Genomic DNA, 26,780 nt, shown 5'->3' with positions numbered 1-26,780 from the left:
ACATGCACACAATATAACAATATAATTTGGCCAACATCATTCCCCAGTATTTTCCCTTTCCCTTCCCTCCTTACCACCCTGGTCCATTTCCTCTACTGATCTCCCTTCAATTTTCATGAGATCTCCATCCCCACTTCTCTTTTCCTTTTTCCTCTCTAGTTTCCACATAGAAAACATATGACCCTTGATTTTCTGAATTTGGCTTATTTCACTTAACATAATGTTCTCAAGTTCTATCCATTTTCCTACAATTTACATCATTTCATTCTTCTTTATGGTTGATTAAAACTCCATTGTGTACATATATACCATATTTTCTTTATCCATTCATCCACTGATGGACACCTAAACTGGTTCCATAGTTCGGCTGTTGTGAACTGTGCTACTATAAACATGGGTATGCAGGTATTATTAGAGTAAGATGATTTTAGTTCTGTAGGATAAACATCGAGGAGTGGTATAACTGAGTCATATGGAGGTTCCATTCCTAGTCTTTGAGAAAATTCCACAGTGATTTACATAGCACCTATACTAATTTACAAGCCCACCAACAGTACAAAAGTGTTCTTTTTTCTCCACATCCTCTCCAGCATTAATTAATGTTTGTATTCTTTTGGGGTTCTTTTTATTCTGGGGAGTGGAGTTCTGGGGTTTGAACTCAGGGGCCCTTAACCAGTGAGCCACATTCACATTCTTTTATATTTTTTATTTTGAGACAGGGTCTCGCTCAGTTGCTTAGGGTCTCATTAAGTTGCTGAGGCTGGCCACGGGGTGATCCATGATGGCGGACTAGAGGGTGACTGCATCTCCAGTCGCTCCAGAACCCAGGATTCAAGAAGGGTAGGCATTGAGAGACTCGGACTAAAATAGAGCCACAGGGTGAATCTCCCCCACCGAGTGAAGCTTGGCCTAGGTGGCAGGCCCAGATAAGGGCGGCTTATCAGAGCAGGGCAGGGCAGCTAGAGTCTTCCCCAGGTAGCCCTGCTCACTCCAGTGGTGGGCTCCTCCCACACGGCCAGCTTCTCAGAGCAGGCCCCCCAGTGAGAGCCTTTCCACACAGAGCCAGCTCCAAGCCCTGGAACCAGTAGCGGGCTAGGGGCAGCTTTCTTCGGAAGCACTGCATTATCAAGTTCCTCCAAGACTTCAGGCTACTGAAGCCTGGGAGGTGATACACTGGAAATCTACAGGGACACTATAAGCCAAAGAGGAAATCTGCAATATCTCAGAGTCCCACTGACATCTGACCAATATGAGAAAACAAGGGAAGAAAATGTCCCAAACAAACCTAGATACTATATCAGTAAAACCCAATGACAGCACAGCAGAAGAAATGTCAGAAAGGGAGTTCAGAATGTACATAATTAAAACAATCAGGGAAGCAAACGAGGAGATGAAACAGCAAATGCAGGCATTGACGGAGGAGATGAAAGAGCAAATGCAGGCATTAAATGATCGCACCACTCAACAGTTAAAAGACCAAATACAGGAAGCAAGAGATCATTTCAATAAAGACTTAGAGATACTAAAAAAAAAAAAACAAACAAACAAAAAGAAATCCTTGAAATGAAGTAAACAATAAACCAAGTTAAAAACTCCATAGAAAGCATAACCAATAGGGCAGAACACCTGGAAGACAGAACCTCAGACATTGAAGAAAAAATATTTAATCTTGAAGACAAAGTTGACCAAACAGAGAAGATGGTAAGAAATCATGAACAGAACTTATAAGAATAATGGGCAAACAGAGAAGATGGTAAGAAACCATGAACAGAATCTCCAAGAACGATGGGATATCATGAAAAGGCCAAATTTGAGAATTATTGGGATTGAGAAAGGCTTAGAGAAACAAACCAAAGGAATGAACAATCTATTCAATGAAATAATATCAGAAAATTTCCCAAATATGAAAAATGAAATGGAAAACCAGGTACAAGAGGCTTATAGGACTCCAAATATACAAAATTACAACAGACCCACAAAAGGCACATTATAATGAAAATACTGAACATACAAAATAAAGACAGAATTTTAAAGGCTGTGAGAGAAAAGAACCAAATTACATTCAGGGGGAAACCAATAAGAATATCAGCAGATTTTTCAATCCAGACCCTAAAAGATAGAAGGGCCTGGAACAACATTTTTCAAGCTCTGAAAGAAAATGGATGCCAACCAAGAATCGTATACCCTGCAAAACTTACCTTCAAATTTGATGATGAAATAAAATCATTCCATGATAAACAAAAGCTAAAAGAATTTACAAAAAGAAAGCCAGCATTACAGAACATTCTCAGCAAAATCATCCATGAGAAAGAGATAAAAAACAAAGAAGCAAATCAGCAAAGGGAGGAATTATACTAAAGGAACTGTCAAATAAAGGAGGAACCAAGGTGTGTCAAAAAAATAAATAAATAAATAAAATTTAAAAAATGAACCAAATGACCGGGAATACAAATCATATCTCAATAATAACCGTGAATGTTAATGGCCTGAACTCATCAATCAAAAGACATAGACTGGCAGATTGGATTAAAAAGAAAGATCCAACAATATGTTGCCTGCAAGAGACTCACCTCATAGAAAGAGATACCCATAGACTAAAGGTGAAAGGATGGGGAAAAACATACCATGCACATGGACTCAGCAAAAAAGCTGGAGTACCCATCCTCATTTCAGATAATGTGGACTTCAAGCCAAAGTTAGTCAGAAGGGATAAAGAAGGACATTTCATACTGCTTAAGGGAAGCATAAATCAGCAAGATATAACAATCATAAACATCTATGCCCCAAACAGTGGCTCATCCATGTATGTCAAACAAATCCTTCTCAATTTTAGAAACCAAATAGACCATAACACAATAATACTAGGTGATTTTAACACGCCTCTCTCAGCACTGGACAGATCTTCCAAACAAAAATTGAACAAAGAAACCATAGATCTCAATAACACAATCAATAATTTAGACTTAACAGACATTTATAGAATATACCATCCAACCAAGAGCGAATACACTTTCTTCTCAGCAGCACATGGATCCTTCTCTAAAATAGACCATATTTTATGCCACAAAGCTAATGTTAGCAAATACAAGAAGATAGAGACACTACCTTGTATTCTATCAGATCATAATGGATTGAAGTTAGAAATAAATGAAAGAGTAAAAAACAGAAACTACTCCAACTCCTGGAGATTAAACAATATGCTATTATATGATGAATGGATAACAGAAGATATTAGGAAGGAAATTAAAAAATTCTTAGAGGTAAATGAGAACAAAGAAACATCATATCAAAATCTCTGGGACACTATGAAAGCAGTACTTAGAGGAAAATTTATTTCATGGAGCGCATTTAATAAAAGAAGTAAACTCAACAAATAAACGACCTAACACTACAGCTCAAAGCCCTAGAAAAAAAAGAACAGACCAACACCAAAAGTAGTAGAAGACAGGAAATAGTTAAACTCAGAGCTGAAATCAACGAAATTGAAACAAAAGAAACAATACAAAAATTGACAAAATAAATAGTTGGTTCTTCAAAAAAATAAACAAAATTGATAAACCTTTAGTCACACTAACAAAGAGAAGATGAGAGAAAACCCAAATTACTAAAATTCGGAATGAACAAGGAAATATCACAACAGACACGACTAAAATACAAAACATAATTAGAAGCTATTTTGAAAATCTATACTCCAAAAAAATAGAAAATTTCGAAGACATCAACAGGTTTCTAGAGACATATGAATTGCCTAAACTGAACGAGGAGGACATACACAATTTAAATAGACCAATTTCAAGTACTGAAATAGAGGAAGTCATCAAAAGCCTACCAACAAAGAAAAGTCCAGGACCAGATGGGTTCTCAGCAGAGTTCTACAAAACCTTTAAAGAAGAGCTCATTCCAATACTCCTCAAAGTATTCCATGAAATAGAAGAGGAGGGAACCCTCCCAAACTCATTCTATGAAGCCAATATCACCCTGATACCTAAACCAGACAGAGACACATCGAGGAAAGAAAATTTCAGACCAATATCCTTAATGAACATTGACGTAAAAATTCTAAACAAAATTTTAGCAAATCGCATACAAAAACATATTAAAAAGATAGTGCACCATGATCAAGTGGGTTTCATCCCAGGGATGCAAGGTTGGTTCAACATCAGGAAATCAATAAATGTAATTCACCATATCAATAGACTTAAAGTCAAGAATCACATGATTATTTTGATAGATGCAGAGAAAGCATTTGATAAAATACAGCATCCCTTCATGCTCAAAACACTAGAAAAAATGGGGATAGTGGGAACATTCCTTAACATTGTAAAGGCCATCTATGCTAAGCCCATGGCTAATATCATTCTAAATGGTGAAAAACTGAAAGCATTCCCCCTTAAAATTGGAACAAGGCAGGGATACCCTCTTTCACCACTTCTTTTCAATATCGTCCTTGAAACTCTAGCCAGAGCAATTAGACAGACCAAAGAAATTAAACGGATACAAATAGGAAAAGAAGAACTCAAAATATCCCTGTTTGCTGATGATATGATTATATACTTAGAGGAACCAAGAAATTCCACCAGAAAACTTTTAGATCTCATAAGTGAATTAAGTAAAGTAGCGGGATATAAGATCAATGCACATAAATCTAAGGCATTTTTATACATAAGGGGTGAATCTTCAGAAAGAGAAATTAGGAAAACTACCCCATTCACAATAGCCTCGAAAAAAATAAAATAAATTAAAAAAAATAAAACTTGGGAATCAATCTCACAAAAGAGGTGAAAGACCTCTACAGTGAGAACTACAGAACACTAAAGAAAGAAATTAAAGAAAACTAGAAGATGGAAAGATCTCCCATGTTCTTGGATAGGCAGAATTAATATTGTCAAAATGGCCATACTACCTAAAGTGCTATACAGATTCAATGCAATTCCAATTAAAATCCCAATGACGTACCTTACAGAAATAGAGCAAGCAATTATGAAATTCATCTGGAAGAAGAAAAACCCAGAATATCTAAAGCAATCCTCAGTAGACAGAGTGAAGCAGGGGGTATCGCAATACCAGATCTTCAACTCTACTACAAAGCAATAGTAACAAAAATGGCATGGTACTGGTACCAAAATAGAAAGGTGGATCAATGGTACAGAATAGAGGACACGGACACAAACCCAAATAAATACAATTTTCTCATACTAGACAAAGGGGCCAAAAATATGCAATGGAGAAAAGATAGCCTCTTCAACAAATGGTGCTGGGAGAATTGGAAATCCATATGCAACAGAATGAAACTAAACCCATATCTCTCACCATGCACAAAACTAAACTCAAAATGGATTAAGGAACTCGGAATCAGACCAGAGACCGTGCATCTTATAGAAGAAAAAGTAGGTCCAGAGCTTCAACATGTCGGCTTAGGATCAGACTTCCTCAACAGGACTCCCATAGCAAAAGAAATAAAAGCAAGAATCAATAACTGGGATAGATTCAAACTAAAATGCTTTCTCTCAGCAAAGGAAACTATCAGCAATGTGAAGAAAGAGCCTACAGAGTGGGAGAAAATCTTTGCCAATCATACTTCAGATAGAGCACTAATTTCCAGAATCTATAAAAAACTCAAAAAACTCTACACCAAGATTGCAAATAATCCAATCGACAAATGGGTTAAGGAAATGAATAGACGCTTCACAGAAGAAGAACTACAAGAAATCAACAAACATATGGAAAAATGTTCAACATCTCTAGTAATAAGAGAAATGCAAATCAAAACCACCCTAAGATTCCATCTCACTCCAATTAGAATGGCGAGTATCAAGAATACAAGCAACAACAGGTGTTGGCGAGGATGTGGGGAGAAAGGTACACTCATACATTGCTGGTGGGGCTGCAAATTAGTGCAGCCACTCTGGAAAGCAGTGTGGAGACTCCTTAGAAAACTTGGAATGGAACCACCATTTGACCCAGCTATCCCACTCCTTGGCCTATACCCAAAGGACTTAAAATCAGCATATTACAGAGATACAGCCACATCAATGTTCATAGCTGCTCAGTTCACAATAGCCAGATTGTGAAACCAACCTAGATGTCCTTCAATTGATGAATGGATAAAGAAACTGTGGTATATATGTATATACAATGGAATATTACTCAGCCACAAAGAATGATAAAATTATGGCATTTGCAGGCAAATGGATGAAATTGGAGAATATCATGCTAAGTAAGATAAGCCAATCTCAAAAAAACAAATGATGAATGATATCGCTAATAAGTGGATGATGACACATAATGGGGGGTGGGAGGGGTTAGTGTTAGAGTTAGAGTTAGGGTTAGGGAGGGGGGGCAAGAATGGAGGAAGGAAGGACTGTATAGAGGGAAAAGAGGGGTGGAAGGGGTGGGGGGAAGGGAAAAAAATAACAAAATGAATCAAACAGCATGACCCTATGTAAATTTATGATTACACAAATGGTATGCCTTTACGCCATGTACAAACAGAGAAACAACATGTATACCATTTGTTTACAATAAAATTAAAAAAAAAAAAAAAAAAAGATTTATGGGATATCATGAAAAGGCCAAATTCAAGAACTATTGGGAATGAGGAAGGCTTAGAGAAACAAACCAAAGGAATGAACAACCTATTCAATGAAATAAGACCAGAAAATTTCCCAAATCTGAAAAATGAAATGGAAAACCAAGTACAAGAGGCTTATAGGACTCCAAATATACAAAATTACAACAGACACACACCAAGGCACATTACTATGAAAATATCTAACATACAAAATAAAGACAGAATTTTAAAGGCCGCAAGAGAAAAGAATCAAATTACATTCAGGGGAAATCAATAAGAATATCAGCAGATTTTTCAATCCAGACCCTAAAAGCTAGAAGGACCTGGAACAACATTTACCAAGCCCTGAAAGAAAATGGATGCAAACCAAGAATCTTATACCCAGCAAAACTTACTTTCAGATTTGACGACGAAATAAGATCCTTCCATGATAAACAAAAGCTAAAGGAATTTACAAAAAGAAAGCCAGCATTACAGAACATTCTCAGCAAAATATTCCATGAGGAAGAGATGAAAAACAACAATGCAAATCAGCAACGGGAGGAACTAGCCTAAAGGAATAGCCAAATAAAGGAGAAACCAAATCATGTCAAAAAACAAAAATGAGTCAAATGACTGGGAATACAAATCATATCACAATAATAACCCTGAATGTTAATGGCCTGAACTCATCAATCAAAAGACATAGACTGGCAGATTGGATTAAAAAGAAAAATCCAACAATATGCTGCCTGCAAGAGACTCATCTCAATGAAAGAGATACCCATAGACTAAAGGTGAAAGGATGGGAAAAAACATACCATGCACACGGACACAGCAAAAAAGCTGGAGTATCCATCCTCATTTCAGATAATGTGGACTTCAAGCCAAAACTAGTCAGAAGGGATAACAAGGACATTACATACTGCTTAAGGGAAGTATAAATCAGCAAGACATAACAATCATAAATATCTATGCCCGAACATTGACTCATCCATGTACGCCAAACAAATCCTTCTCAATTCCAGAAATCAAATAGACCACAACACAATAATACTAGGCGATTTTAACACACCTCTCTCACCACTGGATAGATCTTCCAAACAAAAATTAAATAAAGAAACCATAGATCTCAATAACACAATCAACAATTTAGACTTAACTGACATATATAGAATATACCATCCAACAAAGAACGAATACACTTTCTTCTCAGCAGCACATGGATCCTTCTCCAAAATAGACTATATATTATGCCACAAAGCTACTGTTAGCAAATACAAGAACATAGAGATACTACCTTGTACTCTATCAGATCATAATGGATTGAAATTAGCAATAAATGACAGAATAAAAAACGGAAACTTCTCCAATACCTGGAGATTAAATAATACACTATTATATGATGAATGGATAACAGAAGATGTCAGGAGGGAAATTAAAAAATTCTTAGAAGTAAACGAGAACAAAGACACATCATATCAAAATCTCTGGGACACTAGGAAAGCAGTACTTAGAGGAAGATTTATTTCATGGGACGCATTCAACAAAAGAAGTAGAAATCAACAAATAAACGACTTAACAGTACAGCTCAAAGCCCTAGAAAAAGAAGAGCAGACCAACACCAAAAGCAGTAGAAAAAAGGAAGTAGCTAAAATCAGAGCCGAAATCAAAAAATTGAAACAAAAGAAACAATCAGAAAAATTAACAAAATAGTTGGTTCTTTGAAAAAATAAACAAAATTGATAAACCCTTAGCCACACTAACAAAGAGAAAGAGGGAGAAAACTCAAATTACTCAAATTCAGAATGAACAAGGAAATATCACAACGGACACAACTGAAATACAAAACATAATTAGAAGCTATTTTGAAAATCTATACTCCAACAAAACAGAAAACCTCGAAGACATCAACAAGTTTCTAGAGACATATGAATTACCTAAACTGAATGAGGAGGACATACACAACTTAAATAAATCAATTTCAAGCAATGAAATAGAAGAGGTCATCAAAAGCCTACCAACAAAGAAAAGTCCGGGACCAGATGGGTTCTCAGCCGAGTTCTACAAAACCTTTAAAGAAGAGCTCATTGCAATACTCCTCAAAGTATTCCATGAAATAGAAGAGGAGGGAACCCTCCCAAACTCATTCTATGAAGCCAATATCACCCTGATACCTAAACCAGACAGAGACACATCGAGGAAAGAAAATTTCAGACCAATATCCTTAATGAACATTGATGCAAAAATTCTAAACAAAATTTTAGCAAATCGCATACAAAAATATATTAAAAAGAGAGTGCACCACGATCAAGTGGGTTTTATTCCAGGGATGCAAGGTTGGTTCAACATCCAGAAATCAATAAACGTCATTCACCGTATCAACAGACTTAAAGTTAAGAATCACATGATTATTTCAATAGATGCAGAAAAAGCATTCAATAAAATACAGCATCCCTTCATGCTCAAAACACTAGAAAAAATAGGGATAGTGGGAACATTCCTTAACATTGTAAAGGCCATCTACGCTAAGCCCATGGCCAATATCATTCTAAATGGTGAAAAACTGAAAGCATTCCCCCTAAAAAATGGAACAAGGCAGGGATGCCCTCTTTCACCACTTCTATTCAACATCGTCCTTGAGACTCTAGCCAGAGCAATTAGACAAACCAAAGAAATTAAAGAGATACGAATTAGAAAAGAAGAACTCAAACTATCCCTGTTCGCTGATGACATGATTATATATTTAGAGGAACCAGGAAATTCCACCAGAAAACTTTTAGAACTCATAAGTGAATTCTGTAAAGTAGCAGGTTACAAGATCAATGCTCATAAATCCAATGCATTTTCGTACATAAGTGATGAATCTTCAGAAAGAGAAATTAGGAAAACTACCCCATTCACAATAGCATCGAAAAAAATTAAAACTTGGGAATCAATCTCACAAAAGAGGTGAAAGACCTCTACAATGAGAACTACAGAACACTAAAGAAAGAAATTAAAGAAAACCTTAGAAGATGGCAAGATCTCCTATGTTCTTGGATAGGCAGAATTAATAATGTCAAAATGGCCTACTACCTAAAGTGCTATACAGATTCAGTGCAATTCCAATTAAAATCCCAATGACGTACCTTAAAGAAATAGAGCAAGCAATTATGAATTCATCTGGAAGAATAAAAAACCCAGAATAGCTAAAGCAATCCTCAGTAGAAAGAGGAAAGGAGGGGGTATTGCAATATCAGATCTTCAACTCTATTACAAAACAATAGTAACAAAAACGGCATGGTATTGGTACCAAAATAGACAGGTAGATCAATGGTACAGAATAGAGGACACGGACACAAACCCAAATAAATACAATTTTCTCATACTAGACAAAGGGGCCAAAAATATGCAATGGAGAAAAGATAGCCTCTTCAACAAATGGTGCTGGGAAAACTGGAAAACCATATGCAACAGAATGAAATTAAACCCCTATCTCTCACCCTGCACAAAACTCAACTCAAAATGGATCAAGGACCTTGGAATCAGATCAGAGACCCTGTAACTTATAGAAGAAAAAGTAGGTCCAAACCTTCAACTTGTTGGCTTAGGATCAGACTTCCTCAACAGGACTCCCATAGCACAAGAAATAAAAACAAGAGTCAACAACTGGGATAGATTCAAACTAAAAAGCTTTCTCTCAGCAAAGGAAACTATCAGTAATGTGAAGAGAGAGCCTACAGAGTGGGAGAAAATCTTTGCCAATCATACTTCAGATAGAGCACTAATCTCCAGAATCTATAAAGAACTCAAAAAACTCTACACCAAGAATACAAATAATCCAATCAACAAATGGGCTAAGGAAATGAATAGACACTTCACAGAAGAAGATGTACAAGCAATCAACAGATATATGAAAAAATGTTCAACATCTCTAGTAATAAGAGAAATGCAAATCAAAACTACCCTAAGATTCCATCTCACCCCAATTAGAATGACGATTATGAAGAACACAAGCAACAACAGGCGTTGGTGAGGATGTGGGGAAAAAGGTACACTCATACATTGCTGGTCGGGTTGCAAATTAGTGCAGCCACTCTGGAAAGCAGTATGGAGATTTCTCAGAAAGCTTGGAATGGAACCACCATTTGACCCAGCTATCCCACTCCTTGGCCTATACCCAAAAGACTTACAATCAGTATACTACAGAGATACAGTCACATCAATGTTCATTGCTGCTCAATTCACCATAGCCAGATTGTGGAACCAACTTAGATGCCCTTCAGTTGATGAATGGATAAAGAAACTGTGGCAAATATATACAATGGAATATTACTCCGCCATGAAGAATGATAAAATTATGGCATTTGCAGGCAAATGGATGAAATTGGAGAATATCATGCTAAGTGAGATAAGCCAATCTCAAAAAACCAAAGGACGAATGATCTCACTGATAAGCGGATGAGGACATATAATGGGGGGTGGGAGGGGTTAGCGTTAGGGTTAGGGTTAGGTTTAGGGTTAGGGATAAGTAGGGTGGTAAGAATGGAGGAAGGAAGGACTGTATAGAGGGAAAAGAGAGGTGGGAGGGGTGGGGGGGAAGGGAAAAAAATAACAGAATGAATCAAATGGTATGCCTTGACTCCATGTACAAATAGAGAAACAACATGTATCCCATTTGTTTACAATAAAAAAAAAAAGTTGCTGAGGCTGGCTTTGAACTTGTGATCCTCCTACCTCAGCCTCCCAAGTCACTGGTATTACAGGCTTGTGCCACCATACCCAGCTTAATGTTTGTATTATTATTATTTTTTTTTTTTTTTTTTTTTTTTTTTTTGGTGGCAGGGGGGTCAGGGACACTAGGCCACTGAACCACATCCCCAGCCCTATTTTGTATTTTATTTAAGAGACAGGGTCTTACTGAGTTGCTTAGCACCTCACTGTTGCTGAGGTTGGTTTATGAACTCATGATCCTCCAGTGAGCCACTGCGCCAGACAAATTTTTTAAAATATCTCAAAATAACATATCTAGCTGGGCATGGTGGTATATGCCTATAATCCAACTTGCTCAGGAGGCTGAGGCAGGAGGATCACAGGTTCCAAGTCAGCCTTAGCAACTTAGTGAGGCTATAAGCAACCTAATGAGACCTTGTCTCAAAATAAAAACTAAATTTAAAATGGTTATGGATGTGGCTCAGTGGTTAAGCATCCTTGGGTTCAATCCTTGGGACAAAAAAAAAAAAAAAATCTAGTGCAAATACAATAGTATTTAGATTCATTTAAGGAATCTAAAACATTAGAGGTCATGTGTAGTTCCTGAATTACTTTATTAAATTCTAAAAACACCACCACAAAGAAACATTATTATTATTATTTATTTCTCCTCAAACTACAGGTAAGGTAACTGAGAATTAGGCTGAGGAATCTGTTCAAATCCACATAGCTATGATTCCAACCTCAGAGTCTGTACTTCTAACTGAATTTACCACCTGCATTATAAAAAGACTAACCTACAGACAAATCATTTTGTCCTCAAACATTCTATAAGGCAAATGTTATTTTAGCCCCTATAAAAATATTTATGATGTTTGTGGTAAAATGCTTGAGTGGCGAAAATATGACACATTTTAGAAATATCGTTAGCTTCAAATCAAATGAGTACTGCAAAATGTATTTTTCAAATCAACTTTTTTTTATGAAATTTACACATAATGAAATGTGCACATAGTCTGATTAATTTTGACATTCATCATATAATAATCATTAAAATCAAAAGTTTGTAGAGTGCTTGCCTTGCATGCACAAGGCCCTGGGTTCAATCCCCAGCACCACACACAAAAAAGAGCTTTCTTGTATAGATAATTTCTATCCCCAAATCCAGGGAACCAATGAACTTCTTTCTGTCACTAAGGAATAGTTTTGCTATTCTAGAATTCCACAAAAACAGAATACAGTATATAAACTATACATCTAGCTTTTTCTCTCAGCATGTTTTGTGATTCCAACATATTGTTGTATAAATCAGCTTTACAGTTGAATAGTACTCCAAGGCATGGTTATATTATAATTTTTTAACCATTTATCTGATAGTAGATATTTGGGTAGTTTCATATTAAAGGCAATTATAAAGAAAGATACTACAAACACTGATGTATAAGTCTTTGAATGGCCATGTTTTCATTTCTCTTAGGTATATACTAGGTATGGAATTGCTGGATGATATGGTAAGTATATGCTTAACTTCATAAGAAAATGACAAATTCTGACAAAGTGACTGCACCATTTTATACTCCCAGCAGTGATACATAATAATTCTAGTTGCCCCACCATAACACCTGGTGCTGTCAAGTCTTTTAATTATGGTTTCAATTTGCATTTCCCTGATGACTAATGATTTTGAGCAACTTCTTCATGTGTTTATTAGCCATTCTCATCTCTTTCTTAGTGAGAGTCTCTTCAAATATTTTGCCCATTTTTGTTGACTTGTTACAGAGTTGTAGGTATTGTTTTATGTACTCTAGAGGCAAGTTCTTTCAAATATATGCATTGCAAATGTTTTCTTTCAATATATGTCTTGCTTTTACACTTTTTTAAGACAGTGAATTTCAGGTACTAGACATTTAAAATTGTGATGACATTTGATTTCTCAATTTTTTTCATGATTTGTGCTTTTTGTGCTCTAAGAAATCTTTATCTTTCTCCAAAAATCCCAAAATATTTTCTTCTGGGAAACATGACTTGTGCACTTGTTGTTCTAAAAACTCTTTGCCTATTCCCAGAGTAACCAAGTATTTTTTTTTTATTTTATAGCTTTAACTTTTACAGTTAGGTCTACCATCCATCCTAATTAATTTTTGTCTATAATGTGATACAGGTTAAGGTTCTTTGTTTCTGTCTTGATATCCAATTATTTCACCACTAATTTTTGGAAAGAGTATCCTTTCCCCATTTGTACCTTCCCTGTAATTAATTATGAAAGAATTAAATTCACCATCTTTGGATGATCTATTTCTTGCCTCCATATTCCAGATATTAGAAAACTTCTATAAAGGGCTGGAGAGTAAATATTTTGAGCATTATAGGGCATACAATCTCTGTCACATCCACTCAACTCTCCAATAGTAGCACAAAAGCAGTTATAGACAATATGTAAACAAAACTGCAGCTATGTGCCAATAAAACTGACATACACTAAAATTTCAATTTCACCTAAATTCCATGTGCTATGAAATATAATTTTTCTTTTGATATTTTTCAGCCATTTTAAAATGTAAAACCATTCCAAGCTTGCAAGGCACACAAAAATAGACAAGTCAGATTTGGCCCATGAGTCATGGTATGCCAGCCTCTGTTCTGTTTCATTCCACTAACCCATATATCTGTTCCTAGGTCAAATTAAGGTAGTTTGTTGCATATCTTGAAGTCAGGTACAGTGAGTCCTCCTTTTTTTTGTTTGTTTGGACGTGTTTTGGCTACACGTCCACTGCATCTACACAAATGCCAATGTTAACATTAACTTTATGAACTAGTTAGGATTTTAACTGAGATTATATTATATCATCATGTTAACTTTGGGAGAAGAGTCTTCTTTAATGTGAGCAATTATTTTATAGTATTCAATATACAGGCTGTTAATTTATTCCTAAATATGATGTGTTTTTAGGCTACAGTAATTTGCTAGTTGTTCATTACTATTAAATAAAAATACCACTGATTTTTCTACATACTAACCTTGTATCCTGTTACTTTGCTAAACTTACTTATTCTACTAGTTTTCAGTTTTGATTTCTTAATGTTCGACATAAAGGATCACAGCATCTACAAATAAAGATAGCCTAACTTCTCCATTATTTCCCAAGTAGCTGGGATTATAGGTATGTTCCCATTGTGCCGTCTCAAATGCTTTTTCTTTATCTAATGCGGTGTTCATACAGTTTTCCTCCACTGTTAATATTGGTAATTGTTTTGATTATTGTATACTAAACAAACCCCGCTTTCCTGGAATAAACCCCATTTAATTGTGGTGTATTATATTATTTAAATTTTCTGAATTCAGTTTGCTAATATTTTGTTAAGGATTTTTATATCTGTGATCATGAAAGCTTCTATCTTAAATCCACTCTTTCTCATTCTTGCTTTGGTAATCTGTTCAAATTCTCTTCTCTGGCTCATAAGTGTTTTTAAATAATAATGTATTTTTTAATGTGTCTTACTGTTACAGAGTTTAGATTTATCCCCCCAAATGAAAAACATCCTCATAAGGAGGCAATATTTCTTTCCTATACTTTTTTCCCACCTTTTTCATACTGGTAATTTAATCCAGGGGACTGTGCTAAATCCCGAGCCTTCTCATTTTTTATTTGAGACAGTGTCTCTCTAAGTTGCCAGGGTTCTCACTAAGTTGCTAAGGCTGGCCTCCAACTTGTGATCTTCCTGTCTCAGTCTCCCAAGTCAGTGGAATAATCCCCCACACCCAGCAAGAAGCAGCACTTTTTAAAGCTTTGACATGCATTCCATGTGTAAAACACACTATAAAAGAAAAGAATATATTCCCCAAATCAAAGGATATAGGACATAAAGACAAAGTTATAAGTAACTCTCAGAACAAATTCCTGCTTTTCCCCACTTCATGTGTATTTCATTTATCCAAGAGATTTCAAAGTTGTATACTGTTTTATCAATACACAGGCACCATCTGGTGGCAGAAACCAAAACTGTAGGCTTATGCCTATTTATATCACTACTGGCACAAATATATTCAATGTTTCTCAACTCTTCTACTTTCTAATATGCCTTTTGAAGGGGTTTTACAAGCAGCAAAAAAACCCTTATATTGAAAGTTTGAATAACCTCAAAATAAGGGTGAATAACATAAGCATAAAATGTTCTCCAATCTTTATCTTATCCTTTGTCATATGAATTTTTAAATGTTTTCTACTTTTCAACATATCTGCTAGTGAACAGTAACCCAAAAGAAAACAAAAAGATGTAATGGGATGTATTCCTTGTCAAACATCTTGGGCATAACAAAAGGAGACAGATTCTTCAGAATTCAGGTAACATCTGCAGTGTTTGCCCATGAACAAATTTTTTTTCCCCACCCACTATAAAACAGCAGAGGGAAAAAACCAGTTTTCCTTAGGACTTTGAATGAGTTCAAATGGAGAAACTGCATCAGCAAAGAACAGAGAAAAAACAATGCCGTGGGTAATAACTAATTGTTACTTAATATTATTTTAAGTAAATAATGAGAGGACTTTTTCAAAAATCTCTCTAAATGATATCTATCTCTTACACTTCTCAACCTTTTATTCCCTGCCTGAAGAAGTTACTGACTCATTAGAGTCTGACAAAGGATCTTTATCAGATCTCTGATCTTTAGCTCCAAATTCCCTGTAATACATTAGAGTGTTATCATCTATAAATTAAGGTTATGTGTAAAATCATAATTTTAACAGCCTACTGAGTAATGGGAAGGTCTGCTCTTCTGTGAGCAGAAAGTTTTAAAGTTAAAACATAGCTAATAGGTTTAACAGTATTTCCCTACTTCTTTCCTTTTTTTTTTTTTATTTTAAATAAGTGCTTTTAATGTTAAATCTAAAATGTGGAGGCTAATATTTTTTTCTGGCAATTCTTTGCTATTTATTACAATGTTGTTACAGCATTTTCTTTTTTTTTTTATTTGTTCTAATTAGTTGTACATGACAGTAGAATGCATTTAGACATTGATAAACCATACATAAAGGGAGCGTAATTTCTAATTTTTCTGATGGTACATATTGTAGGATCACATTAGTCATATACATACATCAGGTAATAGTGTCTGTTTCACTCTACTATCCTTCCTTCCCCCTTCCCCCTTCCCCTCTCTTCACTCCCCTTCCTATTTTCTTTTTATCTTTTTTGTTACTTGCAAAAACTCATATTCTCCAAAAATATGAAGGAAAAGTTTACCTTATTCATTAAAACTGTTTCACCCTCATAACAACCACAGAATCAAAGCTTGAAACTAGAAATTGCCAACAAAGGAAAAATACCATCATGCTTATTCTCAAAAAGAAAAAAAAAAAAAAAAATCAAACCAAACCACATGACCCCCATTGCCTCCTCTGATTTCATGTACCAACTCATCCTTCACTTGGTTCACTCTACTGCAAACATGCTGGTCTCCTGGTGGAAGTGTCCACATGCCAGGCTCATTCCGGATACAGAGGTTTTGTGCTTCCTGTTTCTTATGCCTAAAGCCAACCAATCCATGAGCCTCTTCTCCCTCCCTCCATTCACATGCTTTTTTGTTGTTGTTGTTGTTGTTTTGTTTTTTTTCCCCTCTCTTCCTTTAGGTTTTAATCAAATGCCACCTTCTCAGTGACAACCTCTTATTGACTGACTGCTCTTCCTGGAACATGAGCTCCACAAGGAGAGAGATTATTGCCTGATTTTTCATGGCTTTAGAACCACATTTCTTTCATTTAAAAATGATAAATTCCCTAATCAAAATCACAGTAAAATTTCATTAAAGAACTGAAGATGTTAAAATACAATAAACATTAAAACCAACCCTCATGAATCTATGTTATATTACATTACATTAAAATTTAAAGTATCCAGGGGGCTGGGGAAGTGGCTCAGTGATAGAGCATCTGCCTGGCATACACAAGGCCCTGGGTTCAATCCCTAGCACCACAAAAATAAATAAATAAAATAAAGTATCTGGCTGGGGATATAGATTAGTGGTAAAGCACATGCATAGCATAGGCAAGGAAACGGGTATGATCCCCAGTACCATAAAAATAAATAAAATAAAACATCTTTAAGTAGAAGATGTTAAAAAGATGTATAGAAGACATAAGGTGTTTCTTACTATGATAACTAAATATGCCTATGGTGCTGAAATGGGCTACTAGCTTTATTTATATTAGGTAATGTTAAACTAAAAGAAAGACAACTGATATACTATAACCAAAAAAAAAAAAAAAAAAGAATAGAGGGGACTAAAGCAACTATAAAGAAAATATTATATCCCCTACGCCTCTTATGTGGTGTGACACAGAGTTTAGAACTAGAAAGCCTGCTGCTGGATGCTCCACAGTTAAAAGCAGGGACTCTAGAGAAGAGAAGAATAGAATGACATCAGAGGAGCCAAGAAAAGTTGAGGGTTTAGACCGAGTTAGCGAGGGGAATGTTACAACACTCCCTGAAAGCAAGACATGAGGGGAGAAAATGAATTCAATGTCACTGACTGCAGTTTTTAGCACCTGGTAAACAAGGGACATCACTGCACAAAGCAGAGGCACCAAAGGACAACCAAAGCTCCTCGCACAGAGGAGCTTGCACTCTCATTCCTAACACAGAACTTCCAGGCATACTAGGTGGAAAGGAAGAGGGAAGGAAATCTAAGAGATTGTACAAATTTTTCTTAGAGATCCTAAGCAATAACACTTAAAAGAACTATTTACAATTTGAACAGGACTAAGTTTTAAATAGATAATGATTAAAGGTGATTTTCCATTACCAAGCAAGATATCAAAAAGTATCAGATTATACAGGCTAAATAAAAATATTCTCTGCACATCTGAGTTGTACTGTCAGTAATCAAAACCATAACAAAAGCATCAGCAAATACTGATCATATGTGGGGAAAAAAAAGAATTTCTTAGGCATAAAAGCAATGGGAGAAAAATGTTTTTAAAAGTCAAAAGATTAAACCATAAAATCTTTATAATAAACACAAAATTAAAATCCAAAATTTTAAAAGCAGGGAAATTACAACAAAAAAATAGACTGAATATTAATACACTTTACACATAAACATTTGAAACTGGTCAAAGCAATGCTATAAAAATTAGCCAACTAAATTAGACAAATCAAAAAGGATAAAATAACTAGCAAGGTGGGAGGAGGGAAGAATAGAAGTTCAGTGGATTAGACAAAGGGGAATGAAGGGAAGGGTGAGGAGTTGGGAATATGAAAGACAGTAGAATGAATTGGACATAATTTGCCTATGTTCATATATGAATACATGACCAGTGTAACTCCACATATGCACAACCACAAGAATGGGAAATTATAACCCATGTATGTATAATATGTCAAAATACATTCTACTGTCATATATCTAAAAGGAACAAAGAAAAAATGACAACTAGCAAACATCTGAAAAAATATCCAGTTTCATTAGCAATCAATAGCTTTAATTTTTTTTAAATTCCATTTTTAACTACTGAACAATTTTTTAACTCAGTGTTGTCGAAGTATAAAAGATATTCTCGTATACAATAAGAAATTAGGATAAACTTCAATGTAATTTGGCAATACATTATGTCTTTTTAACTCTAATATTCCTTTTACAATAATCTACCTTAAGGAAACAAACAATGATGCAAACAAAGATTTGTACTTAAAGACTGTTTACTGCAGCATTATTTATAACCATAAAAGGGGAGTGCAACCTAGAAGACCAAAAAATAGGCATGATTATAAAATACACCTTGGTCACATAAAGCATTTTGTAGCCAGCAAAAATACCTCTCAAAGATTATTTAAAAATATGAAAAATCAACTCTATATTAGGTGAAAACAAGGCACCATATTGCATATGCAGGATAAACAAATTAAGACATTCATACAAAGTAACAATATTCAGCAATAAAAAAGGACAAAACCCAGCCGTAAACAAAATGGATGACTTTCAAAACAAATGAACAAACAAGAAAACTATTATACAAAGTGAAAGAAGCCAGACATACAGTGACTAGTGTATTGGTCTATTTATATGAAGTTTGACATCAGGAAAAATTAATCTGTGCTGACAAAATGTGGTTATTTCTGCAGTGAGAGTATGCTACCAGTAGGAGGTCTCTAGAAACCCTCAGAGGAGATAGGAACTTTCTCAACTTTGATATAAGTGGTGATCACATGAGGATATACACATACAAATAGTCATAAAAGTATAAATGCATACATACATAAAGTCATCAAGATGTACACTTAAGATTTGCACATTTTACTATATTATACCTCAATAAATTACTATAAAAATTACACATAAAGACAACTTCAATTCAGTTAAATACATTAATATGCTCAGAAAAAAACAAGGTAAACTATATAGAATATTAAGGGTGGCTAATTCTGGGATTACAACTTATTTATATTTCTTTACCTTTCTGTATTTTCCACATTCTCCACATGAGTTTTATATGACTTTTATGATCGGGGGGAAAACTCCACAAAACTTTATTTTGAAACTTCTGCCATGCTTGTAAAAGAAAATTCAGTCACACTTGTAACTATCATAAAGTCATGCAATGTACAAAAAGACAGTAAATCCTTGCTTCCTCCAATAAATTACCTATAAATTAGAAACACTCATGTTCATTCATGTATTCAGACAAATCAAGACAAACACTTAATTCTGCTTGGCGAAGGAATGAAAAAGTCAACTGAGAAGTTGACACTATAAACTTTGGGTAAACTTTAAAACTTGGTCCTGCCTTCAACAAATACAGGGCTCTCATGACTCAATAAAAACTAATTCCTGAAAACTGTGGGGGTTTTTAATGTCTTGCTTTACATTCCCCTCCTGAGCTTAACTTATCTAAATTCCATGCAAAGTGCCCAAGGTGAACTGTAATTACACTGAAAATACTATGAATTTCAGAAACTTTTACAATATGCATAAATAATAATGAAGAAAACCAAAGAAGACATACAAACCTCTGATTGTACATGCCCCGAAAGTTGTAATTAGCTCTATAATTTGGGAATGGCTTTGGATCTAACGGCCTGTAGATGGCAGGCTCTCCCCTTTTCATAGCAAGCCCATTCAGTTCCACAGTTGGAGTTATACTGCCTGTTTAAAAAAAATATATTAAAGGCACACAAGTGAAATATTCCACAATAAAATGTACACTCTAAACCTTTAATACATTTAATTACCATGGAAGAATATGAGAATAGATAACCCCACTGTATGATTTTCAAATGAATTATAAATGAAGTAAAAAAAACAATAGTTTATAGTGAAATCTCTGGGGTTTTTACAACATCTTCTGTACATTAGTAAACAAAAAATTCAACCACGTAATTATACTATTTAAAACAAGGTAAACATGAGATTCTTAGATTGCTTTGTTTGGATATTAAGTATTAAACTTTAACATTACTTACCCTAGAAAACTTTGCATATATTTAATCATTAAAACTATCAACTGAATATTTTTATTTACACTTTGGTAATCAAATAACAAATAGAGCAGAGTATTACTACAATGAATTAGCAATGAATACAAGGTTATCAGTAATTCTTGAACTTATCAGACAAAAAAACATTTTTGGAGTGTTTTTCTATAACCAACAAGACAAAGAAAATATAAGTGATGCTCTGTGAATGACATTTCCTAGAACTACTGCATCTATTCCTAGGAAATACAAAAAGATATGTACAAGTAGTGCTACCAACTCAAAAGACTAGAAACAGCCTTAAAAACCATCTAATGGCACCATTTACATAAACATCCATAGCATAAAATACTCCATAGCATTAAAATACTAAACAGCTATAAGAAGTATATGAAATTTTGCTTTTGCCATTTTTTTAAACTTAAGAATATGCCTTGGAGGTTATACTTAGCAGGACAAGATACACTATTAAATAAAAATAAGCAAGGTACCAATTAATGTGTGTTATCTTTTATCTAAGAAAGATGAAAACACAAATGTATATTTGCTTATTTTTTTAAAGGGATAAAGCCAAAAAAATACATACTTATTAAGAGAAGGCACAGAAGAGGGAAGGAATAAAAACTGAATTTCTTTGTATATCATTTTACAGACCTTATTTTGAAAATGTGATTTATTTACAAAATTATTTAAGAACTCCATCAAAATGGGGAGGAAGCAATCCCTAAAATCAAAAGAAAAATGACACTGAATCTAGCTGTGAATTGAGTTGCTGACTTAAACAGAGAAATTTTTCGAATGCCTTTAAACCCAATAAATTAACATAATGAGGTGTATCCCTAAAGAAAAAAGAAAATCAAAACAAAGAAATCTCAAACTATCTTCAGTAACCACATTGCCAAGAACATGATTTTTAACTAGTAATATACTTTTATTTAATTCAAACAAAATTAAATCAAAATGGAGAGCAAAAATCTCTTTAAAAAAAGAAAACAATGCAAATAAGCTAACAGAAAAATCCAATTGGTGGCCTTAGTTGTACAAAGATAATTATTTCAAATGACTTTACTATATTTCCTAGACAAAAAGAAACCTGCAAAGTAGTCAGTATATTAGTATGTATCTATAAATAGATATAAAACATTAATAAAACTAGGCAACTGTGTTTATGTTAAAGACCAAGATTTCTAGCTCTATCCATTTAAGAGGACTAAAAACAATCCACTAGCAATGAAGACAGACAACATCATTTGTTTGGTTTATAACATTTCCCAATTATAAAAAAAAAAAAAAAAAAAAAAAAAAAAACTTTAGAGAAATCATTGGTTTCAGATCTGTACATGATACTTACACATAAAGGGAAAGACTCAAGCATTAATCTTGCCTTTACTGAATAAACTATACTCAAAACAAGCAGATGATGAAAGAAAATCTCTTTATCTATTAGCTAAAAGAATTCCAGCTTACAAATGTAGAAGGAGTAAGCCCCATCAAAATCACCCATTTACATCTCCAGATAAAGTAATGGATCTTCTAAGCAATGAGCATCAACAGGCTGCTACAACGATTAGGTCAAATGTTAATGTTACACTGGATATGGATGAACCAGGCTAACAATAAAAGAACCCTCTGATCAACCTTAAAATCACAAAACAGAAGACCACAAGAAATTGTCCTCTGAGGTAATGCAACAGAAGTAGACAAAATTACCCAGTCTGGCCAAAGAAATCAAATCTGAATCTATATAGTCTCTTAAGTCATCCATTTACAGGAAATACTGGTATTCAGTGGTAGAGCACCCTGAGTTCAATCTTCAGTACCACCAAAAAAAAAAAAAAAAAAGGACTAAAGAGACATCACAGATTAAGTGCAATAAATGAACATTGTTTCAATCTTCATTAAAATAAACCATTATTTTAAAAATGAGACTATATGGAAATCTTAACTATGGACTTTAATGTTAAGAAAATGTAGTTTTATTTCCTTGATAATGGAGTTATTAATTTTTTTAAGAGTTCCTATCTTAAAAAGTATTGAGGATGAAGTAATATAGCTGAGATTTGCTTCAAAATATCCCAGGAAGGAAAGAGATGAGAAACAAGATTGGCTGCCATAGTTGATAATTGCTGAAGTTAGTGACTGGTACAGGGGACATTCACATCTTATTTTCTCTACTTTTGTAAAAGTTTCAAAATTCAAAGTTTTTTTGAATAAAAAAAAAAACTCAATATAAAATTAAGTCAACCTATCTTAAGTACCAAAATAGGTCATTTAGCAAAATATATGTGTACATATGTTCTAATAAACTAAAAAACAATATAAAACTTTTATATTAAGTAAAATTCAATATAAATTCTTTACTACTTTTTTTGAATCATGACTTTCAGACCATATGCTTTAGATTCCATTTTTACATCCAAAAATGGGTTCATTTATTGTAGCAGAGAAACTGGGGCTTGTATGAGGTGCCAGCAAAGGGAAGGTAGAGACTTACACAGATGCACAACTGGCATTCAGGTCATAAGCAGTTCAATAAACTGCTGGTCTCTTTTTTTTTTTTTTTGTGGTGCTGGGGATTGAGCACAGGGCCTTGTGCTTGCAAGGCAAGCACTCTACCAACTAAGCTATCTCCCCAGCCCTGGTCTCATTTTTTAAAATGAAATGTGAAATCACTGAAGAATACAAGAACATGAACTAAATCAAGGTTAAAAAGAAGGGAGCAAGATTTATATATAACTAATTAAAACAAAATAAATTTTTTAAAAAAAGGGAACAAGAAAAATAAAGGAGGAAATCAGTTAGTCCAAATCCCTAACTTACTACATTCATTTATAGCAAAGGCAGAAAAAGTAAAGCATATTCTCTTTCTTCCTCCCTCTCTCTTCCCACACCAATTTCTCCATCTTTCCCTCCCTCCCTTTCTATTTCTTTCTTACAGTATTTTGCTGAGGGACAAAAGTAAAATGCACAAACCTTAAGCATACAGTTTAATGAATTACTACATATGTAGAGTCACATGACCATCATTCAGATCAAGGTAAAAACATTTCCACCACCCAGAGAGTTCTTCAGCTTCTTTCCAGTCAACACCTGCCTCCCCAAATGATTTGTTCTGACTTCGGTTATCACAGATTTGTTAGCTTGTTCTTTGCATCTGGATATGCACCATTTTTTTTTTTTTTGTCTTGCTCCTTTCCCTCAATAATTGTTTGTACTTTTTTTAACCACTGAATCATATTCTACTGAATGAAAATACCATAATTTGTTTAATCTGCCATTGATGAAATATCTAAGTTGTTTCCCGTTTGAGGCTATTATGTATAAAGCTATCTTGAACATTTTTGGCGAAGTCTTTTAACAGATACATACTCAGTTCTTATGGATAACAACCCAACAGTTGAACTACTGTTCTCAGAGTGGATTTATATTTAACTTTATTAGAAACAGTCTAACAGTTTCCCAAAGACTTCCTTTATAAATTACATTTTAAATTTCATGAAGATTGTGTTAATAATTAACATGCTAATCATTCAACATTTATGTCACCTTGAATTCTATTTTGCAATTTAGTCACAAATAGATAAAATTCAAATGGAGTGGGAAAAAAGCTTAAAAGACCTCATCGTTAAGTAAGGCAATAAATAAGAAATCTAATGTGTTTGAAAATCATTAGTTGGTGGGGGAGAGGGGGAAATAATCAGTGAAATGATAAGAATACACTGGTGGGATATACTGTATCTGCCACTCATACCATGAATTGGATTTTAAAATAACTGTAAAAGTACTGTATTCATGTGAGATTTACATAAGATTAAATAGATAATCTCCAATTTTTCATTTGAAAATATGACTACAGTATTTTTTTAAAGCAATGTTAGAAACCGGTCTTTATGAAACAAAAGAAAATGAGAAGCAGAAAGCACAAGCCATATCGAAAAGTCTTCATCTCTCAGAGCAGTGTCCCCACCTCCTTCGTGCAGAACTAGACTAAGCACCCCCCACCCATGCAATGCATTATTTCTTTACCTCTCCAGGAATGCTTCCACAGAAAACACTCACAGTAACTCTTAAGTTATAAGATTGCAAAGAACTCTTGCTTTCAGTGTGATAAAGATAATCATCAAACAGGGGAATGGACTATATTTTCAGTAAGTACTGTTGGATAAACTGAATGCCTATACATTGAAAAGAGTAAGAAAAATCCCAAGCTCTACCTAACATCACACATAAAATTTGATTCCTGACAGGTTGTAGATTAAATTAGAAAGACAAAATGATAGTTTCTAAAAATAAAGTGAGGTTATCTTAATACATAACCTTGTGGAAGACAAGAAGTAGTATACCAAAAAAGGCACTAACCATAAAAGAAAAGACTAAAAAACTGGTCTTCATTAAAATAAAGAATTTCTATTCATCAAAATGTAGCATTAAGAGTATGGAAGATATATGTAATATATATATATATATATATATATATATATATATATATGACAAAGGATAAGAATCTAAAATATTTGAGTCCCACAAATCAATAAAAAACAGGAAAAAAAATTTTTTAAGATAATACAGTTATTTTTTTAATGGGAAAAAATATTCCAACTGGCACTTAAACAGAGGCTATCCGAACACCACTATACATATGACACTATCAACAAGTACATGGTGTTTCATTAGGCACCTTCACTAGTTATTAGGGAAATTCAAATGAAACCACAGTGAATTACTATTAAACACCTTAGCATAATAGGTAAAAATTTTTTTTGAAAGCTATCTAATAGTTAATAAGAATGCAAAGAACTCTCCTATACTCTTAGTAAAAAAATAAATTGATAGTATTTAACATTATGTATTAATACTGAACACATATATAACCTAATGGAATATAACAGTTCCAAATCTACATACATTTTGAACAGAAATGTGTAAGAATGTTTATAGGGCTGGAGTTATAGCTCAGTGTTAGAGTGCTTGCCTAGCATGATTGAGGTACTGGATTTGATCCTCAGCACCACATAAAAAAACAAATAAATAGGGCTGAGAAGATAGCTCAGCTGGTAGAGTGCTTGCCTTGCAAGTACAAGACCCTGAGTTCGATCCCCAGTAACGCAAAAAAAAAAAAAAAAAAAAAAAAAAAAAAAAACATAAAATAAATAAATAAATAAATAATAAAGGTTGAATTCTTAAAAAAAAAAAAAAAAAAAAGAAGAAGAAGAAAAGAAAAGAAAAAAGAATGTTCATGGCAGCATGACGGTATTATTTCTAATAGCCCCAACTGGACACAATTCAAATAACTATCAAAAGTACAATGAATATGAAAATTATGGCATATTCATGCAAAGGAATACTTTATAGTAATGAAATACTATACTAGTAAATACAATACAGATGAATCTCACAAACACAGAAGAATCCAGTGTATGCTTCCAACAAGTAGGAACAACTAATCTGACAGAAATCAGAAGAGTGGCTTTAGAGTTGTTTTATGGACCAGAGGTGGCTTCTGAGGAGCTAGTAATGTTCGCAGTGTAAAACTTCATCAAGCTCTTCAATTGTAATCTGTGCACTTACCTGTTTATGAATGTATACTTTTAGAAGTTTACCCAAAACAATCTATTCCTTCTCTCAGCTTACTATGACATTCAACAATGGAAACATCTCCAATGGCCTTTAAGACTCTCCTGTTTGCTTCTCTGACTCTTGGTAGGTTACTTCCTGCTACGTTCCTCTAAATGTGGACTTCACTCAGAGCTAAATACACAACTGCTCCTGCTTTACATTATATGCCTTGGAGAGTTCATTCTATTCTCTTCCAAATGCCACTCCCAGCATCCCTACAGAGTGGGGGCATACAGGACTCAATGTATGTGAATTCCTCTCTCTCCACCGATAAACTATAGCAATGATTTCCCAGCTGATCACCTTCCATTCACATGTCAAACTGAATGTCCTAAAAAGCTGTTTTAAAACCCATCATACACTTTCTCATAAATATTAATTTCCCCCAAACTACAGAAAAAATTCAACCTTGTAAAGCTGGTATTCCAGTCCATCACAATTCACTTCTTAT

At 34.2% G+C, this 26,780-nt stretch overlaps 1 protein-coding gene across 10 annotated transcripts in view; it reads right to left on the bottom strand.

Annotated features, from left to right (window-relative positions):
* Stau2 (staufen double-stranded RNA binding protein 2) overlaps window positions 1-26,780 on the bottom strand; it is a 336,959-nt gene that overhangs the window by 259,793 nt on the left and 50,386 nt on the right. For all 10 annotated transcript variants that reach the window (XM_047525257.1, XM_047525247.1, XM_047525205.1 and 7 more), the window contains one exon: window positions 20,249-20,384. In XM_047525257.1, the coding sequence (XP_047381213.1) occupies window positions 20,249-20,384 (136 nt within the window). The remainder of the gene's footprint in view (window positions 1-20,248; window positions 20,385-26,780) is intronic.

The sequence above is a fragment of the Sciurus carolinensis genome, chromosome 1 (assembly GCF_902686445.1).
Source record: "Sciurus carolinensis chromosome 1, mSciCar1.2, whole genome shotgun sequence".
Classification (NCBI taxonomy): Eukaryota; Metazoa; Chordata; class Mammalia; order Rodentia; family Sciuridae; genus Sciurus; species Sciurus carolinensis.
The sequence above is the reverse complement of the archived record's forward strand: the minus strand, read 5'-3'. Positions and strand labels throughout refer to the sequence as shown.